Source organism: Ovis canadensis, chromosome 12, assembly GCF_042477335.2.
Source record: "Ovis canadensis isolate MfBH-ARS-UI-01 breed Bighorn chromosome 12, ARS-UI_OviCan_v2, whole genome shotgun sequence".
Classification (NCBI taxonomy): domain Eukaryota; kingdom Metazoa; phylum Chordata; class Mammalia; order Artiodactyla; family Bovidae; genus Ovis; species Ovis canadensis.
Genome location: NC_091256.1, coordinates 30,462,289 through 30,487,102, shown reverse-complemented (window position 1 = coordinate 30,487,102; position 24,814 = coordinate 30,462,289). Strand labels below are relative to the sequence as shown.

General features: G+C 39.6%; 1 protein-coding gene across 29 annotated transcripts in view; it reads left to right on the top strand.

Annotated features, from left to right (window-relative positions):
- Positions 1–24,814, top strand: part of ESRRG (estrogen related receptor gamma) — a 696,316-nt gene that overhangs the window by 622,166 nt on the left and 49,336 nt on the right. For all 29 annotated transcript variants that reach the window (XM_069544591.1, XM_069544604.1, XM_069544607.1 and 26 more), the window contains 2 exons: positions 2,452–2,562; positions 6,650–6,811. In XM_069544591.1, coding sequence (XP_069400692.1) covers positions 2,452–2,562; positions 6,650–6,811 — 273 coding nt within the window. The remainder of the gene's footprint in view (positions 1–2,451; positions 2,563–6,649; positions 6,812–24,814) is intronic.

Sequence of the window (24,814 nt, the reverse complement as noted above, 5' to 3'; positions counted from 1 at the left end):
TTAGTCTGCCATTGTCTTTCTCTCTCTCTGTTTGTTTCATCCTGCCTTCTCTTTACACCTTTAATCATTAATTTCCCCATTGTGTTGGACTTCGATGCCACGTGTGCTATGATACCACTCTTAATTATGTATGCTTTGAATTTCCTAAACTCTTACAATGAAACACATTTGAATGGATCTCAGATGAACAAATAAAATGTGGACACACTGTGTAAATTAGAAAACTATCTTGGGGAAAGAAAGAAATGAAAAAACATGAAACCTGAATTAAAAAGGGGAAAAGGGAGCAACTGTTAAACTTGTAAATAGAGACACAATAAAAATAGAACAGTAAAAATTAGATAATCAAAGGGGTAAAACTCTACTATCGGCTCAAAGTACTTTAAAAGCAACAGTCAAGAAATACAGTTTCTTTGTGACTCCCTAGCACTACTGTTTTCATTAAATACTCCTCTGTCCATGGAATACTCCAGGCAAGAACACTGGAGTGGATTGGGTTGCCATTTCCTTCCCTAGGGAATCTTCCCAACTCAGGGATCGAACCCTCGTCTCCTGCATTGTAAGCGTATTCTTTACCGTCTGAGCCACTGAGAAAGCCCCTAAAAACTTAGATACTATACCTAATTTCTTCGATTTTGGGTATTTATTTATCTGAATCTACTCTCCTTGCTCTTGAAGTTTTCTCTTGATTTCATTTAAACTATGCTCAGAAGTTTCAATTTGACATTTCAGGCTTTATCTAGAACCAAGTGTATGTTTGTGTTTCTCTCTAAAAGGATCAACTCTTAAAGTGGTATTATTAAGATAATATGAAAAGTTGTATTTTTCTTTAGCTCATGGATTGATAATCACCTTTAACATTTGAGTGCATATATTCAGCTTCAGGATTCACAAAGAAACACATCAGCCTTCCCCGGACTGTTTCATGTAACTTAGTTACCCCACAATCCACATGTGCAACGTGATATTGATAAATGTTTCCAAAACAGGATCTTTGTGACATTGGCTTGCAAAACATTGCATATGAGAGTTTTACAGAGGTTATTTGTGTTTTTAAAGCTCTGAGAGGTCCTTGGTAAAATAATAATACTGAGAATGCTGCTAAACTATATCCTAAATAGTGTGTGTGTGTGTGTGTGAGAAATACCAAAATACAATGAACTGTTTGGCTGAATTTATTATTGGAGAGTGTTAATACTGTTTTTTAATCAGCTAAGGTACAATCTAAGACCACAGAAAGAATCTCTCACCCCTCTCTTTACTCGCGTTATCGTCTCTATTTGATAAAGATTTATATGGTTCTACCCTAAACTGTAATTATAGACTGGAAACCAGGTTATTATCAAGCTCTTCCTCACCACTCCCCCATGTAAATGAGACATTTCTTTCTTTTCAATTCCTTTCTTTTCCTTTTGTTCCTTTCCTTAATCTTGCTGATCCACTGCCAGCAAAACCTCTCTGAATCTTGACCCAGTCCATCATTCTTGGGGAAAAAGTGTTACTGTTGGTCTCCTTTCGCCTTCTTTCTAGCTTCGTGCTTCATTTCTGCCCTCCTAACAAATCCCTTCTTCACCATTCTAGCCTCCTGAATTCTTTCAGGAATCTCCTCTTTCTATCCTGTATTCAGTCCAAACCTACTCTCCGTTTTCTCCCAATTAAAGCAAAATACAGATGTGTGGCAAGATGTAAATAACACACTCCGTCGGAGACATGTTGGTGTTAGAACATGGAACGGTCCTTGGATCTCATCCCGTGTGTGGGATTCCTGCTCTCTATAGCACGTGGAAGTTTTCAACTCGGTTCACTTCCATAGGTCCATGTGGAGTCCTCTGATGGACGGGGGTGGATTGGACAGCTTTGGATCGACCCATCTACTCGAGCCCACACACTGAGCTTTCAGGGGTGACTGATGAAGAGGACTGTTGTTTAGTTGCCAAGCTGTGTTTTCAACTATTGCAACCCCAGGGACTGCAGCCCACCAGGCTCCTCGGTCCATGGGATTCTCCAGGCAAGAATACTGGAGTGGGTTGCCATTTCCTCCTCCAGGGGATCTTCCCGACCCAAGGATGGAACCTGAGTCTTCTGCAGATGGATTCTTTACCACTGCGCCTCTGGGGAAGCCCATGATGAGGAGAATACACGCTAATGGAGGAAACAACATTAGCACCAAATTCCAGTTTCTTTGTATTAATTCTCAAGGAAAGGTGCCTTTTCTTTGGTGTGTAGGTGATTTGATGGCCTTGGATACATGTCTTTCAGGTTGGGTGTCTCTTCCAGATTTGGTTTCTAATCTCTAGCAGTCTTGGCTTAACTATCACATTTTTTTTTTTTTAACATTCCTCTAATCCGCCTGGACCGTTCAGCATTCTGTTCTCTGCTTACCTCTATGTATTTGATTGGTCCCAAAGATTGTTACCTCAACAGTAAGTTAGTGCCTGTCTTTGCCCACAGGAGTGCGTCTTGACAGAGTACGTGGAGGTCGGCAGAAGTACAAACGCAGAATAGATGCGGAGAACAGCCCGTACCTGAACCCTCAGCTGGTTCAGCCAGCCAAAAAGCCATGTAAGTACAGCAGACACGTCTGGCTTTCCAGCACACGACATCCTCCCAGCTGGCTGCTCTAGGTACATTAGTTTTGGCATGCCCATTCCTACTGACTCCAATGAGGCTTCTCTTCCCCTAAGCGGGGTAGGGGGGGTCTGTGGCTTTCTTCCCAGGGACTGCCTTTGAAGAGCAATAGCAACTCAGCTGATTATCTTTTTCCCCCTATGGCTTTCTTGTCCCCTACCGCCCCTCCCCTCTTTTTAAACCTAGTCATTTTGTAGAAACATAAGCATACTAAGGCATAGCTTATATGGTGCGACTTTTACATTTACAGGTTATCTTTATTTTCAGAGGTACATAAAACAGATCATACCGTGATCATTAGTTCATTGGAGCTGCTAGTTTCAGATTTCACAAGAAAGTGATTTTTGTAGTTTTCACTAACTAAATGAGTTTGACTGTTCAACCTCCCAATGAAAATACATTAGGAGCCTCATTAATTTGGAGTTATGGAAGGTTAACACAGCAGCCAGCAATAGATTAAAACAAGATTGAGTCCTACTAATAACAAGCATAGGTTGGTGGTTCCATTTCAGATGTCCTTATGGGCTTTATGAATTATTTTTTAAAAGCCCATAGTTTGATAATGTCCAGTTGCTGTTTAAAATGGGGACAGGTACATAGCTAAAATGCAAGCCCTGTTCTCTATGTCATTAACTAGAATATAGATACATCTTTTTAAAGAGGTAGAATATAGATCAAGGTGGTTAACTGCGTTCCAGTTTCTGAAAAATCAGTTCATGGCTGTACAGTAAGTCCCTTACATACCAACCAGTTCCATTCCAAGAGCTCATTTGTACATCCAATTTATTCATAAGTCCAACAAAATTAGCCTAGGTACGCTACTAACACAGCTATGTAGTGCTATACAGTAATAGGTTTATAGTACTTTTCACACAAATAACACATAAAACAGACACAAAAAATAAAGAAAACATTTTTAGTCTTATACTATGTTGAAAAGTCCAGTAGTACAGTACAACAGCTAGTATACAGAGGCTGGCATCAAGTGAAGAGGCAAGAAGAAGCTGACTGGAGGAGAGAGAGGCGGTGGGAGATGGTAGAGCTGAAGGATCATCAGCAATAGGAGACGGAGGGCAGGCTACAGTTTCACTCAGGCCAGACATTGAAGGTTTGCAACGTGAAGGTTCACGTGTGGGGGGCTTGTTGTAATGCAAAAGAGCTAATACTTTAGGATGTTTATGCACAGAGTTTATACGAGGCACTGAAAAGTGCTGCTGTGGGAACAGTTCTATTTAGCTGTCTCTGGCTCAGAAGACACAACGGGCTCTCACCAGAGGAAGTTGCAGCTAGAGCAGTTCTAGAAAAGACACAGGTCATTTTTGATCAGCTTGCAGGGGAAGAGGAAAAAAAAATGTCCTCTTTTGGACTCTCCAGGAGGGGGCACTGCTGTGTGGCATCCATGTGAGCATATGGGCATCTGTTAAGTAAATAAAACAGACCCTGAACTGTAAATGAAAGGACATTTTAGCTATGTCAAAGGAAAAACAACCAGTTTTACATAAAATTAAAGCTTAAGTGAACATATGGCATAGTTTCCTTTTGCCTTTCCAAAAAACATTATGTTGATTATACCTTCAATTGTCCAATCTGGCATCTTCTCCTCAGCCTGCATAAGCTGTTTGGCATTCTGCAAATACAATCTAGGACTGCATTAAGCAGATTTTGCACATTAGAATGAAAAACTTTCTGATAATACAATAAAATGCAATAAACACTAATGCTTAATTTCATTAGAGGTTTCGTTTTCCTGGATTCAGTAAATGTCCAGACTGGCCATTTCTCATTCATTTTCTATGAACGTTGACTGACACCATTGATGATTTTCTCTACTGAGAGAAGGATGAATACCAGCCCATTCGTAAGTCCACAGGGTAGGGAAACATCTATGGTTTTCAGCGTAAACCTGGGGAATGGGGAGGAGGCTTGTCAAGTACCTTGAAGGAGATTCCAGCAATTTCAGTGAGCTCCACTGGTCTGAGATAAAAGAGGACTCCTAATAAATCATTACTCATTATCTTAGGCCTCTGTGTTAATTTTCCTTAGTCCATCCAATTAGTGTGTTTTGGTAACAAACATTTATAAAACTTAATTTTCAGATCCTGTCAGATAAGTGTCAAGAGACTGGGCCCTGGCATTGCTGAGGAAGTGGCTGGGGGAGATTTCTGGAGCCTGACTGATTGTCTGTGTTCTACAAAAGCCCAAGAATGAAAATTGGGTTGTATTGATTCTAATTAGGGAAACATTAAATAAGCTTCACCTCGAAACAGTGCTGCCAGCTATTCCATTTTCTGAATGATAGGAATTTCTAAGCCTCCACCAAGTTTTTCTGGCCCCTCTGGTCAAGTATCCTTTGACTTAGCTAAAAATAGGTAACATTTTCCCTGTACTAAAAAAAACTTGAATCACTATTTCCTTCAGTTACATTTTTGTACCCTTTATTATTGCATTTCCTTCTAGTCCTGAGAATCTAGTAGTTGCTGACAGGTTTTGTTATAATGTCAGAGCAATGAAAGCAGAAACTTTTCCAAGCGTAACTAAAAAACAGGGTGTTGTTTCCATAGCATATAAGAGAAACAAATGTCATTCTCTGCAGATCCTGCAAATTAAAAAAAAAAAAAAGAATCTCTATTTGATCTTAATTTTTTTCTAGAAAATATGATATTTGGGAATATTTCCTCCCAAATCTGTGTTTTTAATTTGATAGTAATCCAGTATTACTGCCACGGACTATTGATGTTGATAATTTGAAATTAATTTATGTGAAAGTCATAGTAATAACAATTTTAAACTGTATCAGAAAAATTACTAATTATAGCTTGGATAGGGATTCTTGTTGTTAAAGGAGACAAAAAGAAAGCTTTGTTTTCAATTCTAAGATTATATGAAGTCTTTTCATTTTGAGTTTAAATAGTTAAAAATTTAGAGGAAAAGGCAAACAGTGAACAGAGAAGAATCTTTGGTTTGACTCATAAGATCCCATTTAAGACCTTAGTTTTGTAGAATCATAAGATGTAGAATATTGAAATATCTGGGTTTATTCTTACCTATTTGTATCTCCTCACTTAGAAGAAAGTATCAAATCTAAAACTACGTGTAAAAATTGGAAACAGGGCCAACAAGAAAATTCATTCCGTTAGCAAGGCTTTATAACCCCTTCCATAAACTCTCACATGGCCCTGAGCGATAAAACACATTTGATGTGATGCTTTCCATTTGTCTCTAGTGTTTACTTTATGAAGGATTTTAAAAACATATATCACAAATTTCGGACAGATAGATCTGAACCAGAGAGTGAACTAAAGACAACAGATGATAAAAGAGGACTGAAGAATTAGACGCTCAGAAGAGAAAACACTGTCACATTTAAGTAGGAGTGTTTTTCTGGAAACTGACATTGGCTCTGTTTGGGAGATGGGCTGGGTGTGTGGAGAGGAGACAGGAAAGACATTCCTATTGAAGGCATCCCACAGAGATAGAGTTATACAGTCAGTAATTCACCCAGGCAGACGGGCTCTGACCTTTGCTCTTTTTTAAAGGAATTAGGACAATTAATGACTTTGATGCCCATTAGGTCTACAGGCATTAGATCTTTGCCTCCCACATTGCATTCTACATTTCAGTGGTTCACGTGGAGTTTTATTTTAAAATTGCTCTATACTATTTAATCTGCTTCCCCAAATCCCACTTAAGAATCAAAGAGTAAACCCAGAAAGCGTCTAACTCCTCTTATCTGTTTGCTATAAAAAATTTCATTACAGGACAGATGCTTCATTCCAGCAAAGGCAGGTAAAGCCAAGGAGAAGCAGAGGACTGTCACGACTGCGGCGGTTTATTTCTTGCTGTGGGTTTTCCGAAACACTTTAATATACATACATTGAACCATAAATGGAATATTTGGGGTTGATCATAGGCTATTCGAGGCTTTGGGTTTTTTTCCTTTCAAACCACTACCTAGTTTAGAACGTGTGAAAGAGAAGTGATGCTGCTAGTGATCCCGGAGTGCTCTCGTCTGATCTTGCAGATAACAAGATTGTCTCACATTTGTTGGTGGCTGAACCGGAGAAGATCTATGCCATGCCTGACCCTACCGTCCCCGACAGTGACATCAAAGCCCTCACTACACTGTGTGACTTGGCTGATCGAGAGTTGGTGGTTATCATTGGATGGGCGAAGCATATTCCAGGTACATTTTCTGAAATGAAAAAGAAACGTTTGCAATTAATCCCCTAGGGTGTATATGTTGATTTAGGCCAATTCACAGTTTTCTCATTAGGAGTTTTAAATTTTGCTTTTTTTAAATTTATATATTAAAAAAATTTTTTTTTTTGGGGGGTGGGCCACTTGGCAAGGCATGTGGAATCTTAGCTCTCTAAGAATTGAACTTACATCCTCAGCAGTGAAAGCACTCAGTCCTAACCACTGTCCTTCCAGGGAAATCCTGTTCATTAGGACTTTTCTTAAACCTTTCATTTGTCTTTGTCATACTTAATTTAGAGCTTTCCTATCCTAATAGAATCATAAATCTTTTTATAGCTATACCATCTTGAATGCTTGTTCATTATTTTTTTCACACACGAAGGTACTATTATTGCCGACCTCAGATAAATAGAATATAACTTGTTAAAATATTTTTACTCCTTTTAAAGTCTGTTTGAGTCTAAGAAAATACTTCGGTTTTTTTCTTTTCACTTTAAAAAATGTTTTTATCAAGAGTAGTCTAGATCCCATTTTTCCTTTCAAAAATCACTCATTTTGCATTTGTAGTGCGATTTATAGTGAATTGCTTTTCATATTTGCTCATTGCTTTGGTTTACAATGAGATATTTACCATGAATTTATATAAATTACAAAAATAAATGTTAAACTAACATCATAAATTTTCTGTTATGATAACTTAAGAGTAGTATTTTAAAATATCCAATGGCTTTTCTTTCTAGACCCATCGTTAGATCAGTGAATATATTACCTGATCACAAGGTTTAAAAATTTTAGTTGTCTACTTGAATTATTGTCTGTTTGAACTCTGATCTTCAAATAGTTTACACACAAATTTTTTGGATGATGAGCCATGTTTCTTTGGTAGAGTGAACTTATTTCTGTCTCCTTAAACTAGTTTGTCTTTATGCTTTGAATGCTACAGTAATTTCTTTAATCAAATTGATGGAAGTCCCTTTCCCAGCCCACACTGAAACCAATTTATTGGTCATGATACGCCAGCTATGTTGCTAACAGTCGTAACGAACTGTCAGGCGATATCGCAGTGAAGCTAATTTGAAGTCATTAGGTGTGCAGCGTTCAGGCGACAATTTGTTACAGTGCTTGGGAACACAGCTGACATTTCTGAATGGCTTTGTTCGCTGCAGTTCTAGATGAGGCCAAGCAAATTGTAAACTAATTTAAACATCACTCTGTATTATACCAGCTACTTTGTCTTACACTGTTTGCTAATAAAGCACCCCAAATTGGGTCAAGACTAGTTAAATAGGTGAGCTGGAGTGTGGTCTGTAGCAGATACCTCCACAAGGGTCAATACATCTAAAAGAAAGATGAAAATTTGATCGTGTGGATGGTTGGTTTGCGTTTGGATTATGATCACAGCTGACAGATTTTCAGGAAAAGCAAAAAAAAGAAAAAATAGGATATGCTAAAAGACATTGGGAATGGTAGCAGGGGAAAAAGCTGGAATTTGCCTAAACAATCGTATGAAAACTTATTTTGAAAGAAAGTGTTACTGAAGGGATTTAGAAAGAAACACAACTCAGATTTGTTGAAGAGTCGACATATACTTTTAACAATAAGCAATATATAGTATATCATTTATATTTATATCTGCTGTTACTGCTGCTAAGTCGCTTCAGTTGTGTCTGACTCTTTGCAACCCCATGGACTGTAGCCCGCCAGGCTCCCCTGTCCATGGGATTCTCCCGGCAAGAATACTGGAATGGCTTGCCATTTCCTCCTCCAGTATTTATATATACACACACATATATTGTCACAAATTCAAACTAGCATTATTCTAAGCCAGGGTTTCTCAGTCTTGACACAATTGTTGTTTGGAACCAGGTAACCCTTTGTTGTAGGGGCTGTCCTGTTCCTTGTAGGGAATTTAGCAGCATCTTTGGTCTCTACCCTCTACTATCCTCTGGTACCTTTGAGTTATGACAAACAAAAATGTCTTCAGACATTGCCAGATATCCTCTTGAGGGGGCAAAATCAACCCCTTCTTCCCCAGTTGAGAATCATTGTTCTAATCCAGGAATTAGATATTATTTTCCTTAATTCAAAGATATGGAGATCTGGGGCAGAAGGAGGTATTAATAAAAGCACTTCCAAAGGTTCACAAATGTGTCCAGAGTCTTCAAAGCCCATATTCATCATTGCTTCCTGGAGTAGAATCTGTGTATTTTAGTTCCCCAGTTGATCACCTTTGAGAGAGTTAGTTCAAAATACTAGCAATAATGTTACCATTATTCATAACAGTGGCATCAAAGGATATGTCATTCTGACACCATACCATCCATTCTTTCAGAGAATTCTGCCCCAGTTCTCCTAAAATTACTAAGCCCGTATTTTGATACTGTGCAGACATTCCATAAAGACAACCAAGAAGTCAACAATGCCTGCTGATGCTCTCTGGTCAGGAAAAGTTGGTGATAAATTTGTGGGTCCAGTTGTGTATCTAAGTAGAAATGTCAGCTTACGGAGGAACTTGTCACAGTAAAGGGGCTCTGGTGACTTCTGTGAAGACAGTAACTTTAAATAACTATGAGTAACAGCATTTCCAGTGGTGGAAACAATTGCTGTACGATTATGTGTTCAGACTTAAGCGGAGGCTTAGAATTGGTGGGGGCTGACGTGAGTCTCTCTGCCCAGCAAATGCCAGAGGAGGTTGCTGTGCACTGATGATTCACAGCTCTGGTTTTCGTGATACCCGGAGGGTGTTTTAAATGATTGCAAGGAGTCTCTTGGCTTTTCAGAGAGGGATTAGCAAACCACGCATTCACTGAAATGCTAACACTAAGTGTGCCAGGCAGTGTTTTGAGGTGGAAGAGAAAGATGCTGTGATTCGAGCTTGCTGCTCTGTATGCAAGCCGGGTTCAGGCTGCCTGGGCACAGTGGCAGCGTGCAATGTGGGATGGGAGGGTAACACCTAAGAGAATATAAAGACTGAGGTCCCATTTCTGCCTCAATAAAAGTAAAAATGTGTTTTTGATACCATGACCTAGTCCTGATAACTGGGGTCAGAGCTGGAATTAAAGCCAAATCAGAACTGAAATTTCACTTCAAAACTGTTATGTTTTTAATGCTTATGTGAAAATTAAGTGAAACCTTTTTTTAGAATATACTAACATCCAAGCCTTTGCTCTCTGTATGCGACTCTCACACACGTAAAGAGTCCCACACGTTTTTTCAAAATTAAGTTTAGCATCTCAGATAACATCACAGCCTTTCTGCGCTGCTGGGAAAGTATTTTCATATACTTGTTTTGCTCTGTAAAAAGTGACAAATTCAACAAAAGCAAATATTAAAGAAAAATACATAGGGAGTGGTTTTTGTTTTTTTAATCAGTAAATAGAATTAGTTGACTTACTTTATAAATCACATAAATGGAAAGTGTGTTGTTCTGAAACATGACCATACTTTATCTCTAGAAGCAAAAAGATCAGAAGGGCTTTAGAAAATGCTTGACTTTAGTTGAAGGAGCATAAGGGCACCAGAACAGATGATGGTGCCCTAATAGCCCTTTTTAAGAATGACAGGGCCCCGCCATTAGCATCCTTTTATATCCTTGGAAATTGCTCAGGCCTCGCTTTTCTGGTTCCTATCTGCCTGACTCTTTTTTATTTCTCTTTCAATTTCGTCCGCGCTCGGATAAGCGCATGCTAACACAATATGATTGAGCTGTAAAATGGAACGCTGTCGCCTCTAATCTCTTTTATGTAGATATGGAGGTCTTGCACACTCCACTTCATTCTCTCTCCATTGTTGGCCTTTTTTAGAATGGGCTGCCAAGTAATGGAGGCTCCGTCAAATATTAGAGCTAGGTTTCACACGGTGTGATAAGACGATTATCAGCGCAGCAGTCAGATCTATTATTGTTCTTTGGGCTTGATTAAAATATTATTTTGTACTGTAACTTTGTTAGTGGAATGCAGAATGTGCTTCGTCAGATGGTGCTTAAAAAAGCATCACCCATATTAGCTGACCTATATAAGTGGCTTAAATATATTTATGGATCTTGCCAGATGGATTACTTTAAAAGAAGAGAAAGGTATTTGAACAATTAAGTGAATGAATGTATGTTAGAAGCTTTTTTTTGGTCCCTTTATCAAGTATGGCCAATTGTCAGGTAGACTTGTTTAATTTTAACATGACAGGTTAAACAATTACTTGCTAAAGAAGGAGGACTCTGTTTAAGTGTGGGGCCTCTTAGTCACATTTTTAAAATAGTGTCTATATAATGGCATTAAACAGGAAAGGAAAAAACCTGTAATTTTTCTTCATACCAAACGAAGGCAGGAAATATTAAGCCCGAAAAGCAAGCCACGCTAGGAAGATATGTGATACCACACTCTTTACATATAGTTGTTTATTCATGAAGAAACAGAAATCTCAAGTATAGAAACCAGTATTCTCCATTTACTCTGAAACATTGTTTATAAAAACATTTATTTACTTAGGAAAATGTATTAAAATTGCTCATTGAGGTTTTTTTAATCGTTTTCTCAATAAAAGTATTTAGCGTTTTCTATAAATGAAAGAAATCTCTAAAGAAAGTGAATGAACTATTTCTACCCTAGGATATAAATCTTGTGAGAGAATACACAAAAGCATTTTGAAAATGATACTTTTTAAAGAAATGTTTATTGTCCTAGTGCATTTTATGTTGAGACAAATTTTGAAGATTATATCATCCCCCAGACAAAGTTGTGAAGGTTTTGTTTTTCAAATGCCTGTTATTTATCTTAAACTGCTTAGCACCAGTACATGCTTTTGATATGAAAAAGCACATATACTGTGAAGAAAATAATTACTGTAAACTTATGTTTCCATCCATAACAGCAGTATGTTTCATGTATATGTGTATGTGATCATGGTTTCATATGCAAGAAATGGCATAGTTGACTAAGAGAGTTATGTTATATATTGGTGTTTTAGTCATTAAGTCGTGTCTGACTCTTTTGTGACCCCATAGACCATAAAGATGCTCTCAGAGACCTCTCCTCATCATTCAGTGCCTTTGTTTGTGACCAAATGCACCCTCGGGGCTCCTCTGTCCATGGGATTTCCTAGGCAAAAGCTGGAGTGGGTTGCTGTTTTCTTCTCCAGGGGATCTTCCTGACACAGGGATCGAACCTGAGTCTCCTGCATTGGCAGGCGGATTGTTTGCCACTGAGGCACCTGGGAGTTGTGTTGTGTGTTAGTCCTTCAGTCATGTCTTACTCTCTGTGACCCCGTGGACTATAGCCTGCCAGGCTCCTCCGTCCATGGGATTTTCCAGGTAAGAATACTGGAGTGGGTTGCCATTTTCTTTTCCAGGGGATCTTCCTGACCCAAGGATCCAAACCCTCTGAGCCACCAGGGAAGCCCCTATGTTATATATAAAAAGGACCTAATATGCTGTTTTGGATCTATAGCATTGGCACTTGAAAAATATATTGTTGATTAAAAATATTCATAGCATGAAACTGTTAATTGGCTCTGAGGCTCTGCCCTCCACCCCATTCTGTAACTGAATTTACATGTGATTTCTACTTTGCTGTGAGTGAATTAAACTGATTACAGCTCTTTTCTTAGGGTTAATATTTCTTATATGCATGTAACAGTGATTTCTGCACTGTGAAGTCATTGAGTCTTTTAAGTTAAGTAGAAAAATTTTACATTGAAGATCCACTGTTCTGGCACTTAATAAGACTACTTAAAGTATAGCTAAATTCAATTATCAGATAATCAGAAGTTATATTTAATGCACCTGGTAGTTGTAAACTTGTGTACCTGTAGTTGTGGTTTATAAAAGGTAGAATAATTCTGAAAGTAAAATCAGAAAACCTGAGATGTATATAGTTGAGTACTATTTTGTAAGTTGTATAACTGGTCCAACCATTAGTTATTTTGTGAAAATCAAATGAGGAAAAGAATACACATGCAAATTACATATGCATAGTTAATTTGCACATTATAAAGCATGATCTAAACGTAAAATATTCAGTTTTCATTTTATTATCTAAGAGACTGCACATAGATTGTCATTTTATTGTAATTAGAGGCAAGTTATCCAAAAAGTTAGTATTCATAAGAGCTATTTCAAAAAATATTCAGGGCAAACATCCATTATAGTAGAAAGGGAGGGAGAGGTTATTTAACCAAGAGGATCACTGTATGGATATTGTCATCATGCTATCCTCGGTGAGCAGGACCATCAGCTTCAAATAATCTACTTTGTCCTCCTCAGCCAAACCTAAAATAGCTGTGTTTATCAGTTCCAGAAGTCACAATTGTGATAAGGAGAAAGGAACAAGTTGAAAACTGTTGTGAATAAAATCATCTGCAATGTCCCCTAGAGATTTGTTCATTTTCTGCCGCTCCCCTCGCTATAAAGGAGAAATACCAATAAAGAAGTTTTGAGGTTTCCCAGACGCTCAGTTCCTGAGACACCTCGTATGTCGTTAAAGATGCTCAGAGACCTCTCCTCCTCGTTCAGTGCCTTTGTTTGTGACCGAACGTACGGTGCAGTCACCATGCTTAATGACCTGTGCTCACATGGCCTCTGTGAGCATTACTAGGTGTCCCCCAAACTCTGCATGTCCACCCGTAGTCATGCCATCATGTACCTCTGATCAAAGAAGGATCATAATTTCATAGCAGTCATGAATACAGTTTAAGCTTTTGAGGGTCTGCTATGGACTTAGTACTATGCTAGGTACTGTGAGGGTTATGAAAGATACAAGTGACCTGATCTCTACCCTGAATCATGGGTCTGTGTCTACAGAAATTTTTGTGTATACACATGTGCACTAAAATGTGATTATCCTTTTGCTTGTGAGATTAAGCTGTCAGTGGTCTTCCCTGATGGCTCAGATGTTAAAGCATCTGCCTCAGTACAGGAGACACAGGTTCAATCCCTGGATCAGGAAGATCCCCTAGAGAAGGGAATGGCAACCCACTCCAGTATTCTTGCCTGGAGAATTCCATGGACAAAGGAACCTGGCTGACTGTAATCCCTGGGGTCACAAAGATTTGGATGTGACTGAGTGACTAAAGCATGTGTAAAAAGCTTTCAACACAAAAATAACTAATATCTATATAGTTTATTATTATTTACAAAGCATGCGTATGAAATTTTATTTGTTGTCTACAACAGTTTGGCAGTTTAATTCTTTTTTAAAAATTATTTGTCTTTAATTGGAGGATAATTACTTTATAATATTGTGTTAGTTTCTGCCGTATATCAACATGAATCAGCCGTAGATATACATATGTCCCCTCCCTTTTGAACCTCCCTCCGACCTCCCATCCCATCCCATCCCACCCCTCTAGGTTGTCATGGAACACCGAATTTGAGCTCCCTGCGTCATACAGCAAATTCCCACTGGCTATCTAATTTTACATATCATAATGTAATTCTTATTACCTTCACTTTATAGATGAGCAAACTCTTAAGTCAGGAGGTTTGCTTCACACTGTTAGTAATGTTACTAGAACTCATAGACTATTTAGCTTAAATCACTTTTTACCAATAGCTTCATTAGGCCCTTCTCACCCCTCTTCATCTACTTTCCCATACTTTTCTTTTGTCATTTGTTCCAGATTATCTACCTGCCCTTCATAGTAAGTTTAGGCAAATGTAACATGTTTGCCTTATCTTTAAATTTTGTCTATTATTTTATAAAATGAAAGGAGAATGAAAATAATTGAAGAGGAAATGCATGACACACCTTTAAAATCAGTCAAAACCAAGGTGTTTGATTGACAGTGTCCCCTTTATATCCCTGATCACAAATTTTAATGAAACCAAGTGATCGCTGAGTAGCTGCTCAGCTGAATAGTTGGAAAAGTTTTTAAGTGATTGGTTGCTAAAATGAAGGCTCTCCCTCCTTGACTCTGTTCAGATTCACTAGCTTGAAGATTTCTCTATGCATCATATCCTAAAATATGGTATCCTTTTCAGGCAAGTAATTGTAATTGTGAAGCTCTTTTGAATGATAAGGTACAGGATGAGTCCTGTCCTCCACTTTATTGTGTATCAGAAGCCTGAGTGTTATCAAAGTATTGACATCCTATAGATCTGACCCAACTCATTTCTATTCTGGAATTCTGTTTGTTTATAAAGCTGTTGCTTTTAGGTTCTTCTCAAGACTGCTTGATGAGTTCTAGAGAGAAAGACTTTTGTGTCTTGTGAAAAAATTGTTGCATGGAAGCTAGTGTAGTTAGCATAACCCATATATGCTTAAATGCGTCATTAGAATCTTTCTCCACTTCTAAAAGAAGAATTGAAGGGAGAAGTCTGAACATGATGCTGGCGTGTTTCTGTTTCTCCCTATGCTCCTCTGTGACCCCTCTCCCCACCCCTAATCCCACCTCCCTCCTGGGGGCTGGTCACACGTTTTCCCCTGCGTCCCCCTTGGTCTGCCTCAGCCAATCTCCAAATGAATGCATGTCTATAGTGGCCTTGGCTTTGGCACTCTGGATATATTGATTAATAGTTGCCCTAAGCTCCTTTTAGCAAATCAAATTTTCACTTTTAGCAAGGATTTCGCCTCTGATTTATTCAGCAAAGTGAAATGCACTAAATTGACTTTGACATTCAGGGAAAATGGCTGAAAAACAAAGAGCAGAGAAAAGAGATATAAATTGTGAGGCAGTTGGAGACTTCAAGCATCAGAGAAACAGTTTTCTGTAGAACGCCGAGTAATTTGAAAGCACTTTTTTAAACTCACAGAAAAGAGGTTTCTTAAAAAAAATAAAATAAAATAACTGCTGAGTTTTCTTTTTGAAAGAGGGTGTATGTATTACTCAGCTAAACTCAGAACTTCTGGTACAGTGTGTTATATTTTTTAGATAAAAATAGCTATGCAATCCAAGATTGCCTATACCTAATGAGTTTATGAAAGCTAGGACACAGCCTAAATACTTTGGAAGAAGGAATAGTCACATCATCCACATAAAGTGGAATGGTTAATTTGAAAGTGTGAATGCTATATAGTTGTGTGTGTGTGTGTGCGCGCGTGTGTGTGTGCGCGTGTGTGCGTGCACACGTGCACTGGGGTGGGTAAGGAATGGAGCTTTTGCATCACCCTGAAATTCCAATACTTTGGCCACCTCATGCAAAGAACTGACTCATGTGAAAAGACCCTAATATTGGGAAAGACTGAAGGTGGTAAGAGAAGGGGACGACAGAGAATGAGATGATTGGATGGCATCACTGACTCAATGGACACGAGTTTGAGTAAACTCCGGGAGTTGGTGATGGACAGGGAGGCCTGGTGTGCTGCAGTCCATGGGATCACAAAGAGTCAGACACAACTGAGTGACTGAACTGAACTGACCTGAAAGAGAATTAAAAATAATTTTGGTTCACAAGCTACAAGCCAGATAACTGTGGGCTTCTGTGTATCTTTTTCCCAAGAGTGCCCACCTTGGCTGTGTTTCTTAAGTGACTAAGTCAGCGTGCTCCCTTGTTAGACCAAGCTCTGGTGAATAAGTGAGCTTCAGGATCAAGATGCAAAGTGCGGTTTTGATGTGTGAAAGGAAATGGTGTTGATGTGGATGAAGTTAAGAGGAAAGAGAATTGAACTGGACGCACTGCGGGCATTTGGGGAAGAATGAACGGTGCGAGGAGTGTCAGGGTGTATTCCTTCCTTTGGCCTCCATGGGACTTGCCAGATCTCAGTTCCTGACCAGAGTGGAGCCCATGCCCCTTGCAGTAGAAGTGTGGAATCTTAACTACTGGACCACCAGGGACGTCCCAGGAGTACTTCTGATATTGTGATTTCCTAGACTGTTGGATAGCCTTTGCTGAGGGGTTATCAGGGAGGTGGGACAAGAAGAGGGAGGGGAAATTGGCCACTAGCATTTGCTGTTCAGTTACCTTTTCCTCTTCCATATGAATTTTCCTTATTAACCAAAGTCAGGGTCCACACAGTCAAGGCACTGTCCTCCCTTTAACTATACTTTTTCATTATTCTCTTTTCTCTGATTGTCAACCCATGTATGTCCAAAGTGGGACTTTTTGGGTGTCTCAGTGGTAAAGAATCTGCCCCCCATTGCAGGAGACACAGGTTCGATTCCTGAGTTGGAAAGATTCCCTGGAGAAGGAAATGGCAACCCACTCTAGGATTCTTGCCTAGGAAATCCCGTGGACAGAGGAGCCTGGTGGGCTACAGCCCATGGGGTCACAGAGTTGGACGTGACTGAGCGACTGAGTGCACACACACGTGGACGAAGTCAGCCACACTATCCATATCAGCGGTATTTTACCAATCAGATAATATCAAACATAACTGTACGCTTATGATTTCCCTAAAAGCTGGAAAGTGAAAATGTTAGTCACTCAGTCGTATCTGACTCTTTGCGACCTTATGGACTGTAGCCCACCAAGCTCCTCTGTCCATGGAATTCTCAAGGCAAGAATACTGGAATGGGTAGCTATTCCTTTCTCCAGGGATCTTCCCAACCCATGGCTTCCTTCCCAATTCAGGCCACTTTTCAGCCATCATAAACAACTCTTCATTACAAGAATCCAGCTAGAAGAATGTATTTAACCAGCCAAAATCACTGTGAAAGTGAAAGTCGCTCAGTCGTGTCCAGCTCTTTGCAACCCCATCACTGTACAGTCCGTGAAATTCTTCAGGCCAGAATACTGCAGTGGGTAGCCATTCCCTTCTCCAAGGGATCTTCCCAGCCTAGGGACTGAACTCAGGTTTCCTGCATTGCAAGCAGATTCTTTACCAGCCGAGCCACCAGGCAAGTCCCAAAATCACTTTAATTGACCAAATTTTCTAATAAGTTTATGGTATATGATAAACAGACATTATATGTCCATTTGTTTGTAAACACCTTAATATTTATCTTAAGAAAAATGTTCTGTTTTGCCAGAAAAAAAAAAATACTATAGTTTTTCTCTGAAACAATCAACCACTTTTATTTTTCTCAGGTTATATATATTTTTTCCCTCCAGCAAGAATCAGGAATGATGTACAAAGTGTACAAGCCCCAAGTCAAAGGGGGTATTCAGCATTCATTTTATACTTGAATCTCTTAATGTGCAGTTCAGTGTTATCATTATATGACTTAAAATTACTAATGCATTGTAATTTAGTTAAAGAGAAAAATATAATGGATAAATACCACCTCTTGTTAATTCTAAGCACTAGAGTCAATGCAGCTTAGTTCATCCCGCAATTTTATGTGTCTCCATTAATCACATAACTTTGCTTCCAATAAGAAAATTATATTTCTGTTGCCTGAATGGGCAATTAAGTCCTCACTGCATATAGTTAATATTACAAAATCAAGAAGGGGAAAGGACCAGCTTCTTCCACTGGGTTCAGATTAAGCCAGTGGATGACTGGGCGTCCAGGTCAGCAGCATGGCCTGTATGAATTGAGAGAGTCATCGGAGCCCAATTAAGCACCGTACCTCAGGGGTGTCTCTGAAGAGTAGCCCCCTCCTCTGGGTATGAAGGGGGCTTCACACCTGCTTAACCTACATTAGGGAAGGATTAATTACCTGACGTGTGGGGCCCCGCCGCCAGTCAGCATGTTTGTGGCAGGACACATGGTGGCCTGGGCTGAGGAGGGAGTAAGGGAGAAGGAGCCACTGGGGGTTCATGGAAGGACTGACTCCTCCTGATGTGGTCAGCACTTGAGGGGGGAAAATACTCCAGCTGTACTTATTCTTGTGATTATAAAAACTTTTTTATTTTACACTGGGGTATAGCCAGTTAGGAGAAGGCAATGGCACCCCCCTCCGGTACTCTTGCCTGGAAAATCCCATGGATGGAGGAGCCTGGTAGGCTGCAGTCCATGGGGTTGCGAAGAGTCAGACACGACTGAGCGACTTCACTTTCATGCATTGGGGAAGGAAATGGCAACCCACTCCAGTGCAATTGCCTTGCGAATCCCAGGGACGGGGAAGCCTGGTGGGCTGCCATCTATGGGGTCGCAGAGTCGGACACGACTGAAGCGACTTAGCAGCATAGCCAGTTAATCTGGAGAAGGGAATGGCAACCCACTCCAGTATTCTTGCCTGGAGAATTCCGCGGACAGAGAAACCTGGCAGGCTACAGCATGGGATCACAAAGAGTCGGACGCGACTGGTTTCAGGTGAACAGTGAAGGGACCCAGCCATACACACACAGGTATCCATTATCCCCCAAACTCCCCTCCCAACCAGAGTGTCTTCTTGTCATTTTCTGTGTCCTAGCAGAACCCAGTGGCAGGGTGTCTGCAATGCAGATTTATAAATGTAAGAGAGAAATACCCTCCCAAAGGTCCTTTCAACTGTGCATGTTAGTCAAATTAATCTTTTGTGGAAAAACACGGAATCTGTACTCAAACATTTCAGATTTATATCTGTGAACAGCTATGATGCTGAAGCAGAGTGCTATATGATAGACTTTTCCAAAGTTTAAAAAAATGTGCTTGCTTATTCAGAAAAATGCCTAGAGGAAAGTTCTGTGACACTCTTTTAAAAAAATATAATGTAATGATATCAAAGAGAGATCTCTTAAAAAATCAGTTCTTGGTTGGTAGAACTGGAATAAACCTTAGAGATCATTTGCTAGAACTTTCCATTTTAAGAGAAAATACTGTATTGCAGTTTGGAGTTAGATATAAAATATCTGTATTTGCTACCTGCCAGGAGCTCAGTTTGCTTATGTATAAGATGGGGGTTATAATGATAGAGCAACCAACTTTATAGGGTGCTGCTGCTGCTGCTAAGTCACTTCAGTCGTGTCTGACTCTGTGTGACCCCATAGACAGCAGCCCATGAGGCTCCCCCATTCCTGGGATCTCCAGGCAAGAACACTGGAGTGTGTTGCCATTTCCTTCTCCAATGCATGAAAGTGAAAAGTGAAAGTGAAGTCCTCAGTCGTGTCCGACTCTTAGCGACCCCTCAGTCGTGTCCGACTCTTAGCGACCCCGTGGACTGCAGCCCACCAGGCTCCTCCGTCCGTGGGATTTTCCAGGCAAGAGTGCTGGAGTGGGGTGCCATTGCCTTCTCCTTATAGGGTGCTAGGGCAAATCAAGGCATTAATGTACTGTAAAGTGCCCAATCCAATATTTTAATTGTTAAGTGTTCATTAAATGTTAAATTCCTTTACTTGCGTATTCACTTACAGATAAAAGTGTTTAAGATCAGGAAAACTGAATGACTTACCCAAGGTCACAAGCTACTCAGGACATAGTTGAGACTAAAACTCAGTCTTTTAACTCCCAGTTGAACACTGTTGATATTTATCATGGTCACCACCAGTTTTTTGGAAAAGAGTATATAAACACTCTTATGCATGGTATTAAATATTAGCAAGTTCTCCTCAATGTTTTTTCTAATCTCTGTATAGAGCACATTATATATAAACAGGAGTTTCCCTGGTGGCTCAAATGGTAAAGAATCTGCCTGCAATGCAGGAGACATGAGTTTGATTCCTGGGTCAGGAAGATCCCCTGGAGAAGGGAATGGCCACCCACACCAGTATTTTTGCCTGGAGAATCTGCATGGACAGAGGAGCCTGGTGAGCTGCAGTCCATGGGGTCACAGAGTCAGACATGACTGAATGACTAACACACACACACACACACACACACACACACACACCTATAAGCATACATATGTTTACATGGACAACATAGACTTGAAGATAGACCAGTAATGAAAATATTATAGAAAAGTTATTTCTGTGTATTTTTTAAAACTGTGGACCCCATGGTATAAGCAGTAAGCCCATCTTTCTTTTGTTATTCTTTAATATAGCCTGGATATAATATCTGGATAGATCAGGTCATAAGCTGAAGGATTATCAATCTAAAGGTTTAGCTTAGAATCTTTCTGTTTCATGCAGGGGTATATAGTAGAGAGAAATCATTGCTGAAGCTTGAGGTTGGTAAACATGGCCAGTAGCTTAAGGTGACCAAGCGTTTCTCGGTGGAAGTTCTTGAGGCAAAGCGAAAGGCCTGGATAACATAAGGAAAAATAACATGAATGCACAAGGTGCACCTTACTTATAGACCATCTCTGAGTATACTTGCTATGCAGACACTGATGCTGTCTTTGAAAACAATGTCTCTTGCAGATGGGTATATAACGTTTGATTAAAATAAGCTTGTGGATAATCCATGGATTCTAATTAGCCTAGTCAGTGATCCAACCCATTATTCCCAGTGAGGATTTTAGATTTTAACATCTCTGTGTGTGCCATGTATGTTTAATTCCAATTTCCAAGACAACTGTATATAGTTACTATAGAATTATTTATTATTTAATTTGAATCTGACCATGCTGTGTTCTTGTGGTTTAATAAATTTCCTGTGGGCTGAGGATGGGTGATGTGGTTATCTTTGAAACATCAAGTGTGATAATTTTGGAGATCTGAATATGGCAATAAGTTCTGTAAACTCAATTTGACTTTTTTGCACACTTTGTAATATTCAACACCCCAGCAAAGATACTGTTTGTAATATATCTTTGTAGCAACCTAATGCCTATTCACTCATGCACTGAACAAAAATGTATATTGAAAGCCTACTCTATGGTAGCCCTTATACTAAAGTTCTGTTCTAGCGAGACTGTCTCTGGCATTAGTAGATGACTATGAGGCATAGTTGATCTATTATCAAAACTCTTTTTGAATTTTCATCTTAAGAATGGTTGCTTTGCAGCACACCGAGATCATGGTTTTTGTTTTTCTGTCCTACATGTACTCAAGAGGCTTGAAGAAAGGATTTGAGAATGATCGAAGTCAGGTATCAACCGTGTTCCTGGTCCTTATTGCAGTTTCCCACTCTGTAGCACCCCTTGCTGTATTCTGATATCAGTGATACTGTAGGGTCTCAACTGAGGGTCAGTGGCTGTGTAGCAGGGCTTTTATGCTGTTTTCAAACCACGTACGTGTGGTGGTTCTAAACCCACTTGGATGTTACATGGTTAAACTCTCTCAGAAACAGTCTCTTTATGAATAGAGGCCTGCTTTACTGCATGAGGGAATATGACAGTATTTTTCACTTTAAGAAAAGCTTCTTCATTGACTTTGAAGAGGTAGAAGAATTTGGGCATAGAGAGCTGATGAGAGCTTTTCTCCAGATTGTTAAGGTCGTGTGGCATCTCCTGCTGTTAACTTTTGTTCTCGCCTGCAGCAGCACAGTTCAGGGGTGTGGGTTCCATGCTGCATCCATACTTGGCTTGTTATCCTCTTATCAAGCTCTTAGCATCCCTTTGTTTATTTGAGGCGACAGGAAGACTGTGTAAAGGCTGCTTAGTCAGGGATATCAGCCTTGTTGGCAGGGGAGTGATTGCCAGTTGAAAAACAAGGCATTATTGCTCATTTTTTCCCTCTTATTAGTTTGATTACATTTGCAAATCAAATCAATCCATCAGACATGATCAGGCCTCGTCCGCATTTTAAGGAATAGTAATCTCCGTCTAATAAGATGCAAATGTGTCACACCGGTAAGTAACCAATAAATCATCGTCTTGTCTTTGGCAATCATTAAATATCAGAACCAACAGTCAATTTTTAGTATTTTCAATTTGCGATATGCCGCTGGAATATAAAGATAGATGGACGTAATTACACAAACCAAACACTATTTCAGTTCATTCCAGACAGCAAATTTAGTGGAAGGTATAACTGGCTTGTCATCACACTACATTATTCCTAGCGGTTCATGCAAAGTTCACAGACGAGCTTCAAATGGACATTGCTTTTTTTCAACTTCTAACAACGTCCGTACAATGGCAAGCAAACTTTGATGTAAGGACTTGCACTGACTTCCGAACGGCTGTTGCACTCAGATGCCAGTATGACAGGAAACATATGCTCTCTCCTGTCAGACACTGATGGCCGTGCCAGCTCCAATCTTCTCGATTTTCGATTAAAAAAAAAAGAACCCACAAGTGTAAAAATAAAGGAAAACAAAAAGCAACCAGGAACTCTTCAGATGACTTATACCATCTCTTTGAAGAGTTTCACTCGGGGGGAAAAAGTGAACAAAAACTTTATTTTTCTTAGTTTCACATTTTTAGAACCTCTCTTGTTTGGGCAAGGTATTCTTTTCACCTAAGCCATTCTTTGTGGAGATGTGCATCTTTGCAGTGCCCTGAGAAGAGTGTTGATTTGGGGCGCCATAGAGAAATGCTGGTTATATATATGTGCTGTGCTGTGCTAAGTCACTTCAGTCTTGTCTGAGTCTTTGCAACCCTGTGTCCATGGGATTCTCTAGGCAAGAATATTGGATTGGGTTGCCATGCCCTCCTCCAAGGATCTTCTCGACCCAGATACTGAACCTGTATCTCCTGTGTCTCCTGCATTGGCAGGTGGATTCTTTACCACTAGCATCACCTGGGAAGCCTGATTTCATATATATAGACACACACACATGTATATACACACACACAAACACACACATATATATACACATCATGTTATAATTGACAGTATTCACAGTATAGCTAATGAAATTGTTTGGATGGAGTATCTGATCTGACTGTCTTTCCCCTAATTATACTTGCATAGCAGCTCAGTGACTTCCGATGAGCTGTGACAGTTGCCTATTCATTCATTCATTCATTCATTCACAGAAATTTTCTTCTCATACATATAGGATCCCTCTATCCCTCTCAGTCCCTCTTGGCTCTGTTTATCCCAATGCAAGCAATGGTCATACATTTCCATCCTTTCCTAATATTTTTCTCTTGTCTAAATCTCTTTTTATGAGTGCTCATATAAAAAGCTCCTTTAAATCATTGATCTTGTGGAATTTAAAACTTTCAACACTTCCTCTGATTTGTGTTTGTCATTAACCTCATCCAGTTACTGATGTTGCTTTGATTCTTTCTCTTCTCTGCAGAAGTCATTTGCCTTCTCAGTGAAAGTTGCTAAATAAGATATGGAAAACATATCTGCATGACCTTGGTTCACCTGCTACTTATTTTGGTGGCATTTTCAGTCATCACTGACAGATTCCAGTTTATATTGGCAGATTTGTCACAGGCTTTATAATTGAAACTTAGAGCTTAAGATTTGGCAAGGCCAACCCTTTGGCCTACCAGACCCCATTATTTGCCAGGAGAAGAGCAACCTCTTTGGAATGTTATTAATTTATTTTCACCAGGCTGTGCGGCATGTGGGATCCTAGTTCCCAGACCAGGGATCGAACCCATGCCCCCTTTCAGTGGAAGCATGGAGTCTTACTCACTGAACTACCACAGAAGTCCCTGGAATATTATTTAATAAGATCTCTTATTTAAAGTCAACAAAATTGAATTTTGTCTGTGTGACATATTGATTGTAAAAATGTTGAGTACCTTCATGCTAAGCACTTTGCTTGGTGGTGGAATACACAAGTAAACAGGGTAGAGATAATCACACAGTTGTCAAAAGTTGGATCTTTTGAAGGTCACAAGTAAGCAAACAGGCAGTTATAGCATGGTGTTCTCAGTGCATTGATGGAGCAGCGCAGCATACTAGGGATACACCATGGTGGCAACTCTTAACATTGGGAATCAGGGAAGGCTCCTAGAAGCCTTGAAGCCTTCTTGTATAGAAATCTAGAGAAGATACATGTTTAGGGAGATATCAAGAAGTTTGAGATAAGCATTAGCTTCCTTCTGTTAATAAAACCAATAGAGTAGGGACTTCCTGGCAGTCCAGTGGTTAAGACTTTGTTGGTCCACTGCAGGGGACACGGGTTCCATCCCTAGTCGAGGAACTAATCTCACATGTCCTGTGATGCTGCCAAAAATAAATGAATAAATAAAATAAAAATGAAAGGTTTGAATTAAAAGCAAACAATAGAGTAGGTTAAACAGGCTCATTTTTAGTACGTTTGTCCCATTTGTTATCAGGACTGGAGAACATCATTCGTTGACCAACGAAGAACATTCTTTCAAATTTTAAGAAATTATAGGAGCTGGATCAAACTCTGATCGTAGACAGGCCAGGAGCTTTCAACTTGAGACAAGGGAA